The 20615-nt window shown below is 42.9% G+C and overlaps 1 protein-coding gene across 2 annotated transcripts in view; it reads right to left on the reverse strand.

Moving 5' to 3' along the window:
• The window catches only part of Prim2 (DNA primase, p58 subunit), a 216001-nt gene that overhangs the window by 51752 nt on the left and 143634 nt on the right, over window positions 1-20615 (reverse strand). For both annotated transcript variants that reach the window (NM_008922.2, XM_011238455.2), the window contains 2 exons: window positions 8586-8658; window positions 6457-6642 (listed from right to left, as the gene is read on the reverse strand). In NM_008922.2, the coding sequence (NP_032948.1) occupies window positions 6457-6642; window positions 8586-8658 (259 nt within the window). The remainder of the gene's footprint in view (window positions 1-6456; window positions 6643-8585; window positions 8659-20615) is intronic.

Consider the following 20615-nt stretch of genomic DNA (forward strand, 5'->3'; position numbering starts at 1 on the left):
CTCGAAGCTCCTGCTGTTGTTACCACAATCTAGTTCCCGTTAAATGGGAACTTAGGAGCAATCAACTTAGATTCTCTGCTAAATAGTGGGCACTGTTCATATGTGGTATAGCAAGAATAGTATCATATACAATCATCATATAAATCCCAGCATTATCCTTACCCAAGGCACGAGGAGCTGGAGTTGGGAGCAGACTCACACAAAGTCACACAACTTATAATGAGCAGATGGGTCTGGGCTCTAATTTGATTCCAAAGTATACACTCCCCCAACTAACCTATGCTGCCACCCAAATCAAGCGGAATTACCCTACTCAAGAGACTTGTTTGCTGAGCGATGTAAACCATTTTGGAGTACCCAATACATGTTACTTGAATACAAAATCAAAACAACGTCTGTGCTTCCCAGAGAACTTGTAATAAATTGGAAGGTGATCCCAATTTATAATAAAATAGTGAAGACTTTGTCCCCTATGTCCTTTGCATATTCATATAGCCCCCCTTCTCCTTCTTCTACTTTCTTCTCTCTCCATCCCTCTTCTCTCCCTCTCCCTCCCTCTTCCCTTCCTCCCCCTGCTCCATCTCTATCTCATTCTTGCCCCCTCACCTGCCTTCTGACATAGCCCAGTCTACCTGGCTTTCAACTAATGAATAAGCTGATGTCATTTTCAGGAAAACAGGCCAGGCGATGGTGGCGCACACCTTTAATGCCAGCACTCGGGAGGCAGAGGCAGAGGCAGAGAGGCAGAGAGGCAGAGAGGCAGAGGCAGGCGGATTTCTGAGTTTGAGGCCAGCCTGGTCTACAAAGTGAGTTCCAGGACAGCCAGGGCTATACAGAGAAACCCTGTCTCGGAAAAAAAAAAAAGAGAGAGAGAGAGAGAGAGAACCTTTAAAACTCTGATGACTAGACTCCTTTTGCAGAACCTTTGTTTAATCCATTCCAATTACTTTCTTAGCATATCACCAACATAGATATTCAATAAAAAGAAAATCAAAATGTAGGTAGCCAATCACCTGAGTAAGGTTTCTCTACAAGTTGGATTGATAGGTCCCTTATGATAAATGTGTGAATGATTATAGAGTAGTGCACTTATCAAGCATTTAAAATGGTAAGTGTCAATTTAGTTCTCATATTTCATGGAGACAGTTACTTCTCTGTAACCCTTAGCAGACAATCACTATCTGTGCCTTAGTTTCTCTTCCTGCACTAATAAAATGTCCTATCGATGGCAACTAAAGAGGAGAGCAGGTTCATCCTGGCCACATTTGAGGTTAAGGAGTCGTACAGCAGGACTTGAGAGAGCTGACCACATCACACCCACAACCAAACAGTGCATGCTCAGTTCATCTTCTTTTAATACAATGCAGAAACCCCAGGGCACACTACTCCTACTGGGGGAGGGGACAGGGGACAGCCCGCATCAGTTTAATCAAGACACCCCATATAGACCCGCTGTGGCCGGTTTCCCTGGTGATTCCTGTCTCACCAAGGTAGAAAATAAGATTAAGCATCAGACCTCATTTATTGTACCTCTAGTGACTAAATAGAAAACTGAAAATTTCTATTACAAAAGGTGTCAAATTGAACAATTTTCACAACACAGTCAACCTGTGATGTGCCTCATGTCTCTTTCCAGACACTAGGAAATACAGCGTTTAAAATAAAACCTAGCCAGGTTTACTGGTGTACCATGTTCTTGCCTAAATCTTATTGCACTCTTCATAAAAGGGTAACGTTTACCACGGGTGATGCTCTAAATTTCAACAGAATCAGAGTCTCAGGCTTCAATTAAAGCAGTATCCCACTTTCCACCCTCAGCCTGAGTGAGCTCATTTTATGTCTTCTCTGCTTTACTGTAAGGCCAGGAGACACAGTTAAAAAACAAAATACTGCTAACTAAGGATGAATGATACTAGATAGATCATAGGGTCTAGTATTGTTCTATCAGGAAAATACACTTAAGGAATGCTTCTCTTCAGGACTATACAATCAGATATACAATAACAACTACATTGCCTGTCAAACACCAGATATCAATAAGTGGTCAAACTGCCATTCTATAATTTAACATTTTTTAAAACACTGGTGAATTCCTTTATGAACACCACCCCCCTTGCTGCCCCCGTATGATGGTCTCAGAGACTAGGAACTGAAGCTGTATTCCATTCCTCACATCTGACAAAAGCCCTGGACAGATAGCAACAGCCACAATAGAATGCAGGAGCTATGTGAGGAATTCTATGTCCGGTTGCTGTACAACTTAAGGGAGTAGGAGAGAGAGATGCTGAGAGTAAAGTGTTTACCTGTGAGGAATTATCACAGTCAAACTTAGTTATTCAAAGTTGGAAGACCCAACCTAAATGTGTGTGGCATCTTACAATGCCAGCACAAATCTAAGGAGATCTGGGGGGGGGAAAAAAAAAAGCTTTTTCTCTGGCTAGCAAGCTCATCTACCTTGCGGCTGCTGCTGCTACTATTGTGATGTTCCTTTGCTGGTATAAGAACCCTGCTTCTTCAGTCTTCCAATGTGGAATGAAGACCAGAGGTTCTCTGGGAATCTCTAGGCCCTTGGCACCAGGTTAGGGCTCTGAAGCATGAAGCCTTGGGGGCTCAACAGCTAGCACCTGGGTTCTCAGGCTCTCCAGAGTGAGACAGCCACTATCTCAGACAGTACTGAATAAGCCAGCCTAATACAGCCCCTTTTAATAAACAGTCATTCTACTAGTTCTTTCCCACTGGAGAACCCTAACAGAGCTATATAGCTTATGTATGGCAGAAAAAAATATGCTTGCCTAAGTCCAAGCCTGCATTCTCTGTTAGTTCTTTCCTACCCTTTTCACATCACTTGGCACAGAGAGAAGGATGTTCAGAAAACATTCTAGAGTAAAACAAAGGCACTACTTACAATGGAAGGCAACAAGCTATGAGTTCTCCAGGTCCAGCCTGGCTTCCCCAAGGGCTCATGGGATCGATACTGGAGTATATTGGAGATTCATTAGCAGTACATTAGCTGAGACACTCTGCTGTACATACTCACTTAGCATTTACTAGGACCTGGCATGTAGCGGGCTTTTAAATGTATGTATGGATTATTGACACAGGACAGATCATTATGCCCAAATTGCCTAGGGAGGCAGACAGAACAACTGAGAGCTGAAGATGTGCAGTGGCTACTGGTTGAATAAGCCATTTAGCAACTTGAATTTTTTAACGGTAGTTCCCAAAACCATTTTTCTCGATCTAACCTGGAGAACACCACCTTCATGTGGAAGGTTCTGAAAACACAAACTGTGGGCTCTGTCCCCACATCTTGATATGTATAGTCGCACACATATCAAGTAACCAGGAGGGGGCAGGGAACAGAATGTAAGTGAATAAGTTAAAAAGAAAATTAACTTAATTTTGAGTGATTGGTAGTAAGCTGAACAATTCAAATCTATCCTATGTTATTACCTATTGGTGTCTCAGACAAACGAAATATTGTGAAATGTTCCTTGGCTCAGTCACAACAGCAAGCCATGGACCCTGCATATGGCATGCAAGGACCCTGCGGCCACTTAAGCGCCAAATGTCCAGCTGAGCCAGGGGAAGGCAACTGAGATCAATACCACTGCAGGCAATCCAGCTGAGAGGATACAGGGCTGTGAATGCGTCACAATTACCCAGTGCCACTTAATTCTAGTGACTGAGCAACTTAATAACCAAGTTCTAACTAAAAGAATATTTTAATGCTGTGTGTCCTCACACCTTTATAAAAGTTTGATAAATTTAATGTGTTGTGGGATACAAGGTGAGGCTTTTCCTCAGGTAGACTGGCAATTAAAATACAAAAATTATAACTAAGAAAACTCCTCAAAAGGATTTCGGCCCTGAAGGGGATAGGAACTCCACAGGAAGATCAACAGAGTCAACTAACCTGGACCCTTGGGGCTCTCAGAGACTGAGCCACCAACCAAAGAGCACACACGGGCTGGACCTAGGCCTCCCCACACATACATAGCAGATGGACAGCTTGGTCTTCATGTGGGTCCGAAAAACTGGAATGGAGGCTATCGCAAATACTGTTGCCTGTATGTGGGATGTGTTCTACTAGCTGGGCAGCCTTGTTTGGCCTCAGTGGGAGAGGAAGCATGTAGCCTTGCAGAGTCTTAAAGTGCCAGAGTGAGGGACACCCAAGGGGGTCCCTACCTGCTCAGAGGAGAAGGGGATCGGGAAGGAGAAGGATTGTAAGGTGGGGAGGGATTAGGGAACAGCCTGTAAAGTCAATAAGTAAAAAACTTAAATTAACAAAATGAAACTCCTCAAACACGGGCTATGATTACTTAAGTACATTCATTCCCATAAAGCATGATGTATTTATGTTAGAAATATAAGAAACTACTTAAGAAATATGAGATTCAAAACTTCAAATACCTCTTGTGAAAGTCATTTATAAACCAAAGAATTGTATTTGACTAGTTAGGTGCAATTTTCAAGTGCCCTGCCCTGACAAGAAGGCTTTGTCTATAAGTTTTTAATCCATCACACATATTAATACAACCGTTAAAACTAAGGCTAAAATCTACACTCTAAATCTAATTCCCTGGAGTGAGATGTACTTCAAAGCTTTTGGTCTCAGGATATTATCTCACAACAAAATGTTGTCCTCTTAGGAATGATGTATCTATTGATGCTCAACATTGATCCTCTAAAAGTGTATGTAAGAAAATCAAATGCAAGAGCAAACGGAGAAGCAGAAACTCCTTAGTGACAACAGCCAAGACCACAATCAGCCCTAACACCAGGTAACAGCGTGCCAGCCGGGGAGACAGTCTATAGAGAAGAAAGGGTAAGCAGAAACATTTGCCCGCTTCCTTCTTACTCCATGTTCATGTCCTTCAGCTCCAGATCAATGTTTTCTAGAACAATCTACCTTCACATTTCACTTTACCTAAAAGTTGCTTTGCATTCCACATAAATGTTTTATGTGGACATTATGTTTTAATTAGGGTTGCAGTCTTCCTCTCACTTCCACATGTATGGGATGGAGTGCTCCCCCCACCCCGCACATACACACACACACACACACACACACACACACACACACACACACACACACACACACAGAGCCAGGTCTTTAAATAAAGTATATAATAAAACATGTGTTACATACCGAGTCATGCCATCCTAATGTTCTTACATTTAAGCCCTGATCTCAGATGTGACTGTATTCTGTCCTGAGAAAGTGCCTTAAAGGCTGCAAGCAAGGTTAATAAGATACTACCCGGTGCAGCTAGTGCAGAACAAGCAGAGGCCTGGCAGCAGCAGTGGCGGCCAGTGGCAGTGGCTGTGGACTCACACAGAGAACAGGTCCTCAAGTCACAGGCCCAGGCCGCAGGAACAGGGGAATCTGCCAACATCCTGATTTGCATTTCCAAACTCCAGAACCACGAGAAACTAAGTTTCTGTTGCTTGAACCACTACACTTGGAATTTTGTTATGGCAGCTCTAAAAGCTAATAGGAGACCACACATGGCATTTCTTCATGTAAACATTCTTCATTTTCTATTAGCCTTTGATCCAGAAGAAGCAAATCAAAGCGACACAAACGTTTTTTCATGTGGTGTATGACATGAGACAAAAAGCACATTTCTAGACATAATTTTACCATCTGATATTAGTAGAAAAGAAAAGTAACTGAGGAGTGGGCCTGAGGACTTGATGTTCTAGACTCATTAAAGGCAGCTGGAAGGGTCTGCAGTGATGGCTGTTGAAATAAATGCTCTAGAGCACAGTCTGAAAGAAAGCATTTTAACTGACTTCACAGTGCGCGTGCGCATGCATCCTTATAGAAACAGAGCTCAGAAAGCAGATTTAGCCTGCTGGTAGCATGCCTACTGAAAAAGACACTGGCCTAGGCTTTTGGCACTTGCTAGATTAAGAGACTTGAGGCCCCAGAGAATGGGGAAGTCTGGTAGGGTGGGGGTGGTGAGGACATTCTAATGGAGAGGGGGGCAGCGAACAGGGAGGGTGGAGTGGGCATGAGATGTTGAACAGCCAGAGGGTAGACCAGGAGGGGGATAAAATCTGGACTGTAAAAAAAGATTAAATAAATTTAACAAAGAAATAAAAAAGGTGTGAATTTCTTTTTACATAAACTAAGATACATGTACCTTATATACTTTTACCTGTGTTTCAGTGCATATTTTAAAAACAGATCTTGGGGCTAGAGAGATGGCTCAGTGGTTAAGAGCATGGACTGTTCCTCCAGAGGTCCTGAGTTCAATTCCCAGCAATCACATGGTGGTTCACAACCCTATAATGGAATCTGATGCCCTCTTCTAGTATGTCTGAAGACAGTGACAGTGCACTCATATACATTATATAAATAAATACATATTCTTAAAACAAAAACAAATCTTGTAGTTTCAGACTAACAAGCTTTCATTTGCTGCTGCTATGGCTCTTCAGCATTACCTTGTCTGGGTCCATCTTTCCTCTGATAAACTCCTGCTTCCAGAACTGCAATGCCTGCTCCAGCGTTAGCCCAATGCCCTTGAGGAACAGGCCGTACTGCATCCGGCCTCCGTGACGGAGATGGTGGTTCTCCCTCAGCGCCTTGTGCAGCTGACGCATGCAAGGTGGGAAGGATTTTGTAGACAGCTACAAGACAAAAAAGCAAGTTGTGGCAATGCCGAACATATACTAGACCACATGTCATATTTGCTGTGACTGTAGATTTGACTAAGTCAGAATAAAGAAGATAAGCCACAGAAAGCATTCCTATATTACTATGATTATAAACAAGACATTATTTTATAATGATTCAAAGTCAAGCTGGTAACACTTTGAACATACTAGGTTATATAATATCTGTTTCCCTTGTTCCTTTTTTAAATTTTTTCTTTGGATAACTAGTGATTCACATTATTAGTTGCAAGAGGTAATACAGAGGTAATACAGAGATACAGCGTGTCTCAGTTTTCCTCAGATATAAACTCTTGCACGACAGGCAACTACAAAGTGGATATGTCCCACTCTTTCCTCAGGTTCCCGCAGTTGTGCATCTACTTCTGTGTGGACGTTACACCATGGAGAGAGGTTTATACATCCATCGCCACAGTCAGGATGCAAAATGACTTCAGCATCACAAGGGTCCCGATTTCCTGTTTGTGTTTACTGCAGGTGTGTACACACACCTGAATTTGAGTGTGGAGACCAGAGGTTTTCCTCTATTTCTGTCACTGAGCATGAAGCTCACTGCTTCAGCTAAACCTGCTGGCCAGCACAGCTTCTAGGATGCTTGTGTCTGCCCGCCCCCTCCTGGTGCTGGGACTTCAGGCCCAGACCAGCACATGCAGCTTTTTTTTGTAAATGCTGGGATCCCAATGCAAGTCCTCACACATAACAAGCACATTACCAACCGAGACGTCTCACCGGCTCTCCTCCTGCTGGCTAATTGCTGCTTTCTGTGTCCTACACCACCCCTGCCTCCTCCTCCACCCCTGCCTCCTCCTCCTCCTGTCTTAACACTTGGAAACAGCTCATCTGTTCATTTCAGTAACATTGTCATCTCAAGAGAACGGACTAAACAAAATCACATAGCATGTCGTGTTTGAAGACTGGCTTCTTGGTAATTCCTTATCCTTGGTTCAAGGCTGGCCTGGGACAACTCAGGATAGGTCAATGACCAGGTGCAGTCTATAGCTGGAATATGCTGCAGTTTGCTTACTGAAGAGCATTAGATATTGTCCATCTTTTTATTACAAACAAAACTGCTCTGAATATTCTAAGAGGGTTTATATGGACATAATATTCCATTTCTCTAAGAGAAAAGTCTGAAAATACAATTGAAAATAGGAAATTGATTTATAACATAAACCAGACATAAAGAACACAAAATTAATAGAAACAATTTCAAAGAGAAAATTCAAATTAATGTTTAGCCGATACTTTAAAAATTCACAGGTCTTTTTGTTTTAATGTCAAAACTAAAATATCATGGTACTAGAGACATAGTTCAGCGGTTAAGAGCACTGACTGCTCTTCCAGAGGTCCTGAGTTCAATTCCCAGCAACCACATGGTGGCTCACAGCCACTAGTAATGAGATCTGATGCCTGCTTCTGGTGTGTCTGAAGACAGCAGCAGTATATTCACATACGCAAAATAATTCTTTTTAAAAAAATGAAGCATCATTCCTTGGTTTTAACTCAGCATTTTCACTCTCCATCTCATCCTTATTCCCTCTAATGTCCTCAGATACATCCTTCCTCCCAGGACTTGAACTCTCGTTGGGCAGACTTGCCTGTGGACCCTGTCAGGAGGACCAGGCCTCACTTGTTGCCTTTGCTGCCCCCTCTAGTGAGCATCTAATGTCTCTCTGTAAAGAACAACTAAGTTCTATCCTCAAAACTAACTGAAAGACTGCAAACTACTTCCCCTTAAATTTGGTTTTCTTACAATTAAAATAAAAGGAGTCACATACATAAGATACGAGCCTTTTCTCTTAAAATGATCAGCAAGCAGCAAGGTAGCAAGCACTCTGCCAGCTTCCACCCAAGGATCTCTACTTGAGACAAGTCTGTTGTAACGGGCTGGCGCTTACCGAATCAATCTGATCTAAGGAAATCTTGCCGGTGTTCTTCTGGGTACTATAATCTTGACCAGTGTAAGAATGACTGAAAAGCAAAGACAGAACAAAACACTAAATGAGATTTGTAAATACTTTTATCTCTTCAAAGAGAACTTTTACTCTCAGATCAAAGTTATAATAAGACATTTTACCCATGAAGCTTAGCAGAAAGCCAAGTGCTTTATATGTATTTAATAAGGCATATGCAATGAATTACTTCCTAGTAACACACAACGTAGCAGCAGCCTGGATCTCCTGACTCCTAACCCAGGGCAACAATTGCATGACTTACAAGTAACCTACACTGAGAAAGCTTAGCCCTGCTATGTAAGCCTCATTAGAAAAGCTGCATCAGACCCACAAGGAAAGGGGCGTGTCCAAGAGAACACACCCGCCCACAGATCCCTGAGCAGTCATTTAGCCTTTTGGCATCCCATGTTCCTTCTCTGTCAAATGGAGATGATGGTGACTGCTGTCAGTGCTGACAGGAGGATCTGAATTGAAATCCAAATCGACATCATTTTTGTTAAAGGCCTGACATGCAGTAGAAGCCCTGGGCATTAAAATACTCAAGTGTGTAAATGTGCAAGGAATCTCTTAGTGCAGTCTCTAATTAAGTCCTCATATCCATTCCAAGAGAACACCTAGCTTACATTAGCAAATGAAGAAATTAGAAACATGTTAGGATCAAAACACCAAGACTGCTGTGCAGCCGAATGCAAACTTGACTCTTCACTCCATTTCTTCTGGATGCTGTCATCCTCTTCCAGTCATAAACATCTCTCTGGTGTTATTTACAAATGTGGAAACACCAAGTTGATAAGCACTATCTGAGGCCATTCATCTTTTGTAATCTCCTATATCCATGACAAGATCTACTACCCATGTCCAACCCCATAAACAAAGTTCCCATGGTATTCAGTTTGACACAACAAAGAGCAGCTGCTGTATTCCATAGAGAAACGTATCCAGTCAACTCGTGCTTACAGAGATGCAACTGAAGAAAACACTGGAGATAAGAGCCGAGTTAACCATAAAGAATTCCAGGCTCTACTTCATGTCTATTGGGCACAGACTTTTCCTTTCCCACTGAACTGCACACATGCTCTTTAAGCAGCTGCAGTCGGTCAATCCCACGGATTAAGGAACAGATATGAATTACGGGACAAGCCCACAGTAGTATGCTGGGATGCTGCAATTACCTCATGAGACTGTCAGACCTAAGTGTAAGCGTCTCCTTCCCACAGTCTCCCTCTTCTGGAAGTAATGTATGATTTGTTCTGACACATTCCATCAATGACATTTAACATAACGCATACAAAGATCAAGCTACAGGAAACCCACTGCTGTTACTTTAATGACTGAGACTGTCTGGCAGGTTTATGTATGTACAATGTATGTATACTTAGGTTCACAGGTGTGAGGGTGGCTTCTGAGTATGTGCACATGCATGTGAAGGCCAGAGGTAACGTCTACATGTGGGCTTCCCTGGGTCAGCCAGTTAGCCAGCTTACCCTGTGCCCACCATGCCCGGCAGGCCATGTTTGTATGGATGCTCAGGACCTGAACTCCAGTCCTCATGCGTGCGTAACAGTGTTTTATCCATGGAACCATCTCCCCAGTTCATTTTAGACTCTTACATAGGCATAAAAGACCATTATTTCTATAAAATCCCAAGAATAAAAACCTACTTCTCTTCCCAATCTTACAGGAAAGCAGAGAAGTACCATAGGGTAATGGAGACAGCAGAGGCTGCAAGTCTGAAGACCTCTTGCTTCAGGTTTTAAGTCACCAGTTCTACAACTGGAAGTCACGTAATGACCCTGATTTGTCAACATTCTTATTTGTAAAATGGAATTACAGATGTCAGACTTGACTAGAAATGCTGGAGAAAGCACATGAAATGACTGATTCAATGTGCTAATAAAAAATCAGTAAAGTATATTCTTATACAGCAGAGCAATTGCATTCTTTACCAGTGAATAGACTACAGGCAAACGGCAAGGCGGTCGGTAGGCGCCTAGAGGGGACACAATCCGGCTCTGTGCTACTTTGTGTCTCTGACCCCTGTAAACCTCAGTATCCATGTGCATAATTAAGACTGGTGATTGCAGTCACTTAAAAGAGCTATTTGCAAATACACAGATAGTGGTGTTTTACACATTTTAGTGGTAAAATGATATACAGATATAATTATAGGTGATTATTGATAAAACACAGTCAAATAATTCCTATACCACAGGAACTTGTCTTAGCCAGATTAATGTGGCATACTGAGTTTAGAGGAATAAGAAGAAACACAAGCAGGGAGCAGTGGCACACACCTGTTAGCAGGGTAAGGAGATTAGGAATGTGACGCCATTCTGAACTACACAGCAAGGGATGAAGTCAGTCCAAGAAGAGGAAAAATACACGCACACACACACACACATTTAGACTCATTCATTTTACACAAATAATCGTCATTCTGGAAATATATATATATATATATATATATATATATACACACACACACATACACATACATACACATATTATGCATTTATAAAAATAATTGTCATTTTTGCATATATGTAGATATATAGATTGATGTAGATATATACATCTTCAAAATATATATACATATACATATGCCAAGTATTTATATAAATGCATCAGCCTTAACATAATATACAAATGAGCTAACTTCCAAGAAAAGGGTAAAGGCAAAAGAGAATCACAGCACACTACAGCGGGAGTACACAGAGCGTGCACATCTAGAAAGGAAGGCACCTGTCACGCATGCCTCAGGTGGAGTCCACTGGGAGTGATGACAGAAATGGAACTGGGAATGTGACTCTCTGTCTTAGTTAGGGTTTCTATTCCTGCACAAACATCATGACCAAGAAGCAAGTTGGGGAGGAAAGGGTTTATTCAGCTTACACTGCCATACTGCTGTTCATCACCAAGGAAGTCAGAACTGGAACTCAAGCAGGTCAGGAAGCAGGAGCTGATGCAGAGGCCATGGAGGGATGTTCCTTACTGGCTTGCCTCCCCTGGCTTGCTCAGCCTGCTCTCTTATAGAACCGAGACTACCAGCCCAGAGATGGTCCCACCCACACGGGGCCTTTCCCCCTTGATCACTAATTGAGAAAATGCCTTACAGTTGGATCTCATGGAGGCATTTCCTCAACTGAAGCTCCTTTCTCTGTGATAACTCCAGCTGTGTCAAGTTGACACAAAACTAGCCAGTACACTCCCCTTCTCATCTATGGTAAGGATCCTTTATGCACCAACCAATGAGGATCCTGGACACTCAAGACTGCTTACACTGGCTGTAATAGAGTTGACATGGAAAGCAAAGACAGATGACAAGAAACCCTTGGAGCCTGTGCTCTGTAGGCAATGGGAAAACCCTGAGAATCTCCAAGCACTGAACTTACACAGTGTTTGCTTAAAACTGTTTTTTCATTTAAAGAAGCAGAGTGGGAAAATGAATAGAAAGTAGAGAAACTGGACACTAAGAAACTATTTTAGGCAGTATTACAACTAGGCCAGGGAAGGTAACAGCTTGACTTATCTCAACAGATGGATTTAGATTTTAACCTAGGGGAGAAGACAAGAGTCCCAGGGAACTTACAGCTCAGTTACTTGAATGCTTCCAAGATACAAATTCTCCTTCAACAGAGAAAACCTATTTTAATGAAATAAAACTTCAATTTGAGTATAAACACTAAAAGAATTTTTTTTTCCCAAGACAGGGTTTCTCTGTGTAGCTCTGGCTGTCCTGGAACTCACTCTGTAGACCAGGCTGGCCTCGAACTCAGAAATTCGCCTGCCTCTGCCTCCCAAGTGCTGAGATTAAAGGCATGCGCCACCACTGCCCGGCTAAAAGAATTTTTTAATGTAAGTTCAAAATCACAAAAAGCTCTGCTCTGGCTTAAATGCTAAAAATGTCACCCACAGCTCAGGCCAGTGAGATGGCTCAGTGAGTAACGGCAAATGCCTTCACGTCCAATGGCCTGAGTTCAACCTCTGAGACCCTCCACACACAGAGACATGGGAGGGAGTGGGGGATGAAGGGAAAGACAGAGGAGGTACGAAGAGAAACCTCTGGATGCTCAATCTATTTTCAAAGCCAGGGAACCTTTTAAGTCCAGAAAGCCTGACTGGAATTTGAGGGTGGACCTGTGAAGAGAACACCCACCTTCCCATCTCTGGTCCTGTTCAGGGTCTCTGCATCCTGATCCACCGGGATGTTAGGAACCTCTCCCACATGTTCTTGCACCACAAACTCTGCCTCTGTCTTCCCTGGCACACTAAACCCATGGGCTGAAATCAAGGCTCCCCGAGAAGGTGTTTGGCATGCATCTTTGGTCCCAAGAATGAAGGTAACTAATGGCTTCCCTTAGGTCACTGGAGCAGTTCCAGGGCTGACTTTCCTGTTTTCTCATGGAACAACTCAAAGATAGAGACACGAACAGAACGCAAGCAAGCAACACTGCCTCAAAGAATGAAAACGCCTAATTCACGCTAACTCATGGCACAGCAATTTTGGCTTTTGCATGGAGAGCCCAAGGGATGCTTCTGAAGAGGACTGAGAAAAGTGAGGGGCGTGGGTCTCCACTGTACCCAGAGTGCCATCAACCTCGGTACCACGATGCTTCCAAAGGAAAGCCTGTCAACTCAGTGATGGTAACTCCAGGCACATTCTTATTTTGTGATGTTAAGATAGTGCATTTGTTTTATAAATATGCCATAGTGATTATATTAAATAAAGAAAAACAGTGATAGCATTCTTTTCATTATCTTTTTATTTTTGAGATTATAACAATTACATCATTTCACTCTTCCCTTCCCTCGCTTCTGAGCTTTCTTTCCAATTCATGGCTTGTTTGTTGTTGTTGTTGTTGTTTGTTTGTTTGTTTTTCATTAATTGTTGAGTAACAGCACACATGCAGATCCAACAGAAAATATTAATTCTGAAGACGATTCATTTTCACCACTGTTTGGTTTTCAACAAGTTAATATCAATTATACTCCTGACCTTTTGTGTCATAATATGCCATTTCCTCCAAAAACAAATTTTAAAAGGCCATTTAAATGTTTCACAAAATTCATACTGTGTCCATGATCATTATCATGCCAAATATGAAGAGAAATGTTTGATTAACTAATCAGGGAATCTTGAAAATAGATCTTTGTTTCTTATCTGAGATACTAATTTGCCATAAATATAAAATGAAAAAGACACACTACCCATTGGTTCATTCATAACGCTTGATTAACTAGTTCGGGGAAGGTTAGGAATTCCAACGTTATTCTATGGGTACATTACTTATCATTTGCTTGAGCGGCCTGTAAAAGGTACCAAGGGTGAGCTAGGAGGCTTTCTGGGGTTACAAAAAAGTAGACAAAGCAGGAAGGGTGTGGCCCCATGGGTTTTCAGTTGCACTGGAAGATGTTCTGAAGATGCTGGTTGTAAAAGGACTGAGTGTCCTTTTACTAAAATGTAACAGTGCTGTGGACCCGCAAAAGAAACCTAGTCCCAGCCTTAACAAAACTGACCAGAACATATAACACAGGATGGACTCTTTTTTAAAAATGCTATTAGACGTTCAGATTCTAATAAGTTTCTCCCACATCTCAGTTACTGTCCTTATGTAACAAATCCTAATTACTAAATTATAAGACAAAACTAAGAACAAAACAGACGGCTGGCTCAGCCCAAGGGCTGTTGACGCTTGGTTAACCTAACTCGGTAATTCCTCACAGGGATTCCGAGAGGTAAACCTCTTCTAGACAATGCCCCACAGGCATGCCCGGAGGCCTGTCCCTTGTCAAGATGACAATCAAGATTAATTATCAGAATCCCAAACCTATATTTATATACCCAAGTTTACAGGGTGCTACCTTTAACCCAGTTAAGTCCATGCAATATTGGGGAGTGGGGGTGTGATAGATGACTGAGACAAGAACACAGACAATCACAGTTACACTGACATACGGTTTTTTCAAAACACTCATACAAATTTACAAACACATGAATATCTAAATAAATAAGCCATGAGTATCTAAAAAGACAGATGTGGCAAACACCTCTCCGCACACCCACCCATGAATCCCAAGTGAGAGGCAGGCCTTCTGGGCTTTGTGGGAGCAACAGAAATGTAAGTCCCGTTGATGCACACACATGGAAACTGAATACATAGACCTGCACTAGGGACAGTTATTGAATTGTGGAAACTGAGAGTTGGAGGGAAAAAAACAAACAGAAATTATACAAAAGTGGGTCTGTGGGTCTCCCAGAAAGACTAGTTGGTTGGGGTGGAGAGGATCTTCTCACGCTGTGGCACTGATGACAAGCACACGATGAACGTCACCCCTCAGTGGCACCCTGACACATCAGTCAAGGATGGCTGACAGCTGCTTCATCTCCTTCCCAGACGGTAGGTAGGAGCGAAAATTCTGTTGGAGCATTTGCAACTGGTGGGGTCTCAGTGGCAGTTCTTCTGTGTGCGGCACCCAGCCCAGTTGGTACAGGGCAGTTGTGGAGGCTCAGCCAACAAGGAAATAAGCAGGGCTCTCAGAATCTTTATCTAGCTCTGCAATAGGCAGGGACTATAAAGGGAATCTGGGTAGTGGCATCAAAGGTGACCAAGAAGATCAGGGGATTTGTAAACTCCATCACTATAATCTGTACCAAAGTTTTTCTTCACCAAGGCCTAAATGTATTAGACCTAAACATGCCTTGGTTGTTTTCCTTTCTGAATTATTTCTTTGGTTTGGTTTTCTTTTTAAAAGCCATAGCTGGCCTGGATCTCACAAGATAGACCACACTGTCTGTGAACTCACAGAGGTACCGCTGCCTCTGCCCCATAAAGGTAGACATAGCTCACGGCTCGCCGCTACTGTGTCAGCTTTCTATGCTTATTGTTTATAATCTCTTCCAGAGAGCACCAGAAGGCCTTTCTAATCTACTAGTTTTAAACCATTGTAAGAAATATTTCATCTTGAGGTAGAAGCATTTAGGTGTCTGTTCTTGGATGCCTAATATCTGGAAGTTTGGGGGTTTATTTTCTACCATTACAGGAACAATTACTCCTTTGGGACATTTCCAAAATACAATAGTTTGGCTTCAGATACAGGAGATTTAAATGGAATCCAACTTCATTCAATCAGTTTTACTCTCCTTGGGCATATAAAATATAGAAATTCTCTGTCCACATTAGCTAGGAACCACCAGCCAAATGTGACTGCTGAGCCCTTAAGCTTTCCTTATTCTTGGTTAAGATGTTTAATAATAACTACAATGTACTCTTGATTTCAAATACTTAAAATGAGATAATATAAAATTTTTCATTAATACTTTGGTATGTCAATTACACACTAAAATCATAGTTTGGATATTAAGTAAAAAAAGAAGCCATTAAAATGACCTTCCTGCCTATGATGTTAAAGTATACATGTGATTCCCACTATGGCTTTTCTAAGGGTACTGCAGCATATATGCACAATGACGAGAGACAGCCAAATGATCCTAGGCTAGGTAGGCATATTCACAGAATAGTCACTAGCCTGCCAAACTAAAATTGCCAAGACTCGTGGGCATAACATAGGCTACAGCGGGGCCGAGTAAGGAGTGCAGAAGAGCTTGTCTCTAAGACACTCTACTTGGAAACCCAGTGTTCGATGTATTTGACGTACTTTGCCCTTAAGCAATCTTAAGATTGGGATTAGCTGGAGGTAAACTAAACAGGTTCAGTCTGGAGAAAACCAAGCTTCCACACATTACTATCTGAGGCCTGGTCTACCTAGACATGCAACTGCCATCTCCTTCCTTCTCTCATCTATAAGGTGTGGAGTGCAGCTGCGATGCTATACCACAGTAAAAGCCTTGCTCTCCCATCCTCTGGGAATGCCTTTCCTCATCAGAGAGATTCTCAAGCACAATATACAGAGCACACTGCCCCATCTGTGCGACACACTGCCCCATCTTGCATCACACTGCCCCATCTGTGCATCACACTGCCCCATCTGTGCGTCACACTGCCCCACATCTGTGCATCACACTGCCCCATCTGTGCGTCACACTGCCCCATCTGTGCATCACACTGCCCCATCTGTGCGTCACACTGCCCCATCTGTGCGACACACTGCCCCATCTGTGCGTCACACTGCCCCATCTGTGCATCACACTGCCCCATCTGTGCGACACACTGCCCCATCTGTGCGTCACACTGCCCCATCTGTGCGTCACACTGCCCCATCTGTGCGTCACACTGCCCCATCTGTGCGTCACACTGCCCCATCTGTGCGTCACACTGCCCCATCTGTGCATCACACTGCCCCATCTGTGCATCACACTGCCCCATCTGTGCATCACACTGCCCCATCTGTGCGTCACACTGCCCAGCACCACAGGACCACAGGTCAGCACAAATCACCCCTCTCCGTCAGGAAAGCTTGAGTTTATCATTTGCACGATGATATAAAACAGGAAATCAGCAAAGAAAGCACAAGGGAACTGAACCAACTGGCATGTCAGAAATCACATTGGTTTGCTCCATGAAAGGGAAATTAAGGCATCTACCAAAATCAACAGTAATGGCTTACAGCATTCTGTAAAGAATCCCAAGTTTCAGTCTGACCCTGTCAAATAAAGCCACCTGTGTCACAGCACAGAGAAAAACAATTTCAGAAAGAGGAGACAGGGGTTTCTGCATGTCACACAGATACCCATTTTGTAATCACAATTTTACCTACTTTGGACATTTAAAAAAAAGAAAGAAAAAGAAAAACCACTCTGCCCACATAAGCTAGGCAGTTCAGACATTTAGAAAGCAAATCCCCCTGCAGTGTGGATTTGTTGGGTGGGTATGAAATCATGGAAGACAGAGTCCCATCATGTCATTTCCTGCTGTGAAGGACATCGCAAGAAAACTTATTCAGCAGCTGTCACCACTGAAATCGAAATGAGTTTCTTTTTACAGCTAAATCCCTGGTAAATGGTATCTGTCTTATGTTAGCCCAGGTGAGTTTCCTGGCAGTTATTCCAAATGAGAACACGATCAATAAAGTTCAGACAAAATTGAATATAAATTATTTTTCCACAAGCATGAATTTTACTCAATTTTATTTTTAAAAAGTCTACTCAGAAACCTATCATCAGACAATATGCAGTACAATCTGTATTTCTGGAGAGCAGGAGGTGCAATGGTAAGGAGGAGGAGTGAGCGGGGCTCTGCCACTGGTAAGCGCTGCCCCCAGACGGCTGCTGCTTCGCTCCAGGTGCTTTCGTCTCCCCCATGTGGCCCAGGTTTTGCTTATTCCAATGTATACACATAACAATCCAAGAAACTGCAATGAAACTGGATTCTGCATATTGTGCTTCTGGCAAAAAATATCAGCAGCCTACAACTGTCAAATCTCAGCAGAAGATAGCCTTAAATAGGTGCATCTCTCTTTAAAGTCTCTTTCAAAGGTAAAATTCAGGGAGAGCGTTCCAGCGCACACCTAGAACCTTACACTTGAGGCCAACTTGGATTACAAAATGTGAGTATGTCTATGAGTCTGTCACTCTCTCTTGCGCACACACTCATAAAATTAAACACACACATATGCCATAAAAACATATGACATAGACATATAACATACATGTGTGTGCACGCATGTGTATATGTTATAAAAACCATACAAGGCCACTAACAAATCTCTGCCTGCACCAGTAAATGTCTTACAATCCCTTTATTCTTGGTGCATATTCTGGTGGTGTAATGTTCAGTGAATGATGGTCTAGGACAGGCTGCTTGGCAGTGGTTCAGGATCCCTAAGACTAAGAAAGGGTGCCTGCTGGGGCAGTAGTGAGGAAGAAGAGGCTGGAAGAATAAAGGCTAGAAGGATGAACTTCCTGCAAACTTTATGGAGAAGAGATGAAGTCCTAAGTGGATGTGCTGCTGACGTGAGAATGGCCGTGTCAAAGACTCCAATGCCTCAGGCCCAGGGGATAGCAAAGCCCTCTGCAGGTAAAGCTAGAGAACAGCAAAATTGTCCCCTGCTTGAGTACAATGTTGGCTAAAGGCTGACCTTCTGCTAAAACCACTGTGACAAAACCATCCTCCCCGTGAGATCAATCCCTACAGAGACGCTTGCTCAGACCAGCCAACCCTTCTCCTGGACACTGTACATAATAAACACAGGATTTCTGCCTGCCACTGCCGGTCTCCATCAGAGCCCATCCCCACCCAATCCTAGCTCTTCTGAACTATGTCTGCCATTTCTTCACTCCCATCACCACAGCTAGGGCAATCAATCCCTAAGTGATGCAGGTCCCAGCAACAATCAACATGATAATTGTTGGCTGACTCTCGGCCCCTTACAAATAGCGTGCAGAGTACAGAAAGCTTCTGAGCTAGAATCCTGTTCATGGAGTTCTAAGACAACCCCACCACCACCACATTCGTTCACAGATAGCAAGGATTCTGTGCTTGGGGAAACTGGGTAGGCTTTTCAATTATTCAACATTAGCAGGGGTGGGGTGGCCAGGCAATAGGTGTGGAGACAGCTAGTGAGATTTTTACTAAAAGTCACAGCTCAAAGAATCACATAACGCATTTTCCTTTAATCCTGAAACAGTCACTGAAGGCTCATCATGTCTGAGTTCTGTTTCAGGCATTAAATCCTAACAGCTTTGCTACTTAAATATTAGTCTGTGAGATTCAGTAAGTTTCAGAGTCACACAGGAATGGAAAGTCCTGTGTACATGGACAATCTGTTAAGTCACAAAGACAAAACTCCTACCTGAGAAGGTAAAGAGTTGAAATGGAAATGACTAAAAGCTCTGTGACTATGGGCCTAATTGTCACCTCAGGACTAGAGTAGATTCTTCATTATCACGAGAGAGGCTCTGGGTTTGACACTCAGAATACCATCAACAAACTACGATCTCATTCAAACTCAGTATTTAGCAACTTTGAAAAAGTGAACGAATTGCAAAAGTGTAGAGCTTGTATCATTCATTCATGCATTCATTCACCCATGCACTAGATTCTCATGGCCACTAGTATCTTACTATGACGGTCATTGTTTAAGTAACAGAGAAACAAAGGTAAACAAGATGTGCCAATTCTTTACTCTCATAGAGACTACACTCTAGACTATTACCACCCAGGTAAATAACTGAAAATGACTGGGCAGGTAGTGTTGCTGTTTTAGCTCCTGTCCTCTTGGGATTAAGACAGGCCACGAGCAAGGCACTCATAAAGGAGAACACGTTGAGGTGGGGGCTTGCCCACCGTTGTAGAGGTTTAGTCCACTGTTATCACGGCAGGAAGCAGGCAGGCATGGTGTTGGAGCAGTCACTGAGAGCTTTATACCCTCATCCATGGGCAACATGACTGTCAGAAGTGACAAAGCCCACCCCCATAAACATGCCTCCTCTGATACGAAAACATCTACACCCACAGGCTACACCTGCTAATCCTTCCAAAACCATTTATCAACTGGAGACTATACATGCAAGCATATATGAAGGCCATTCTCATCCACACCTTCAGCTGCCATGAAGAACTCTGGAGCCAGGGGTGGTGTCATCTTAGCACTTGGCTGAAGCAGGAGGTCCTAGTCAACTGTCCCTCCTCTGTGCAGTCTCTGCTATACTCCTGCACAGATAAACTGCTCAGCTGGGAGGCACGGACCCTTTCACAAGGGTCTCCTAAGACCATTGGAAAACACAAAGAGACAAAAGCCACACCAAGTAAAGAACCTACCCTCCCTTTATGACTCATAACCTTCAGTTACCCAAATGTCTTACCACACCCTGGAAGAGAAGCTTTTACGAGCTTACCCATGTAAGTCATCTTTCCACTGTAACAATACTTCCAACGATTACCTTAAGGAGGGAGATATTTATTTTGGGTCATGGTTTCAGAAGAGTAGGCTGACTCCATTGCTTGGGTCTAAGGTAAAGCAGAATGTCACAGAGCCAGAAGTATGTGATAGGTGAGGTTATTCTCTTTGTGGTGT

This window comes from Mus musculus, chromosome 1 (genome assembly GCF_000001635.26).
Source record: "Mus musculus strain C57BL/6J chromosome 1, GRCm38.p6 C57BL/6J".
In the NCBI taxonomy this organism is placed as follows: domain Eukaryota; kingdom Metazoa; phylum Chordata; class Mammalia; order Rodentia; family Muridae; genus Mus; species Mus musculus.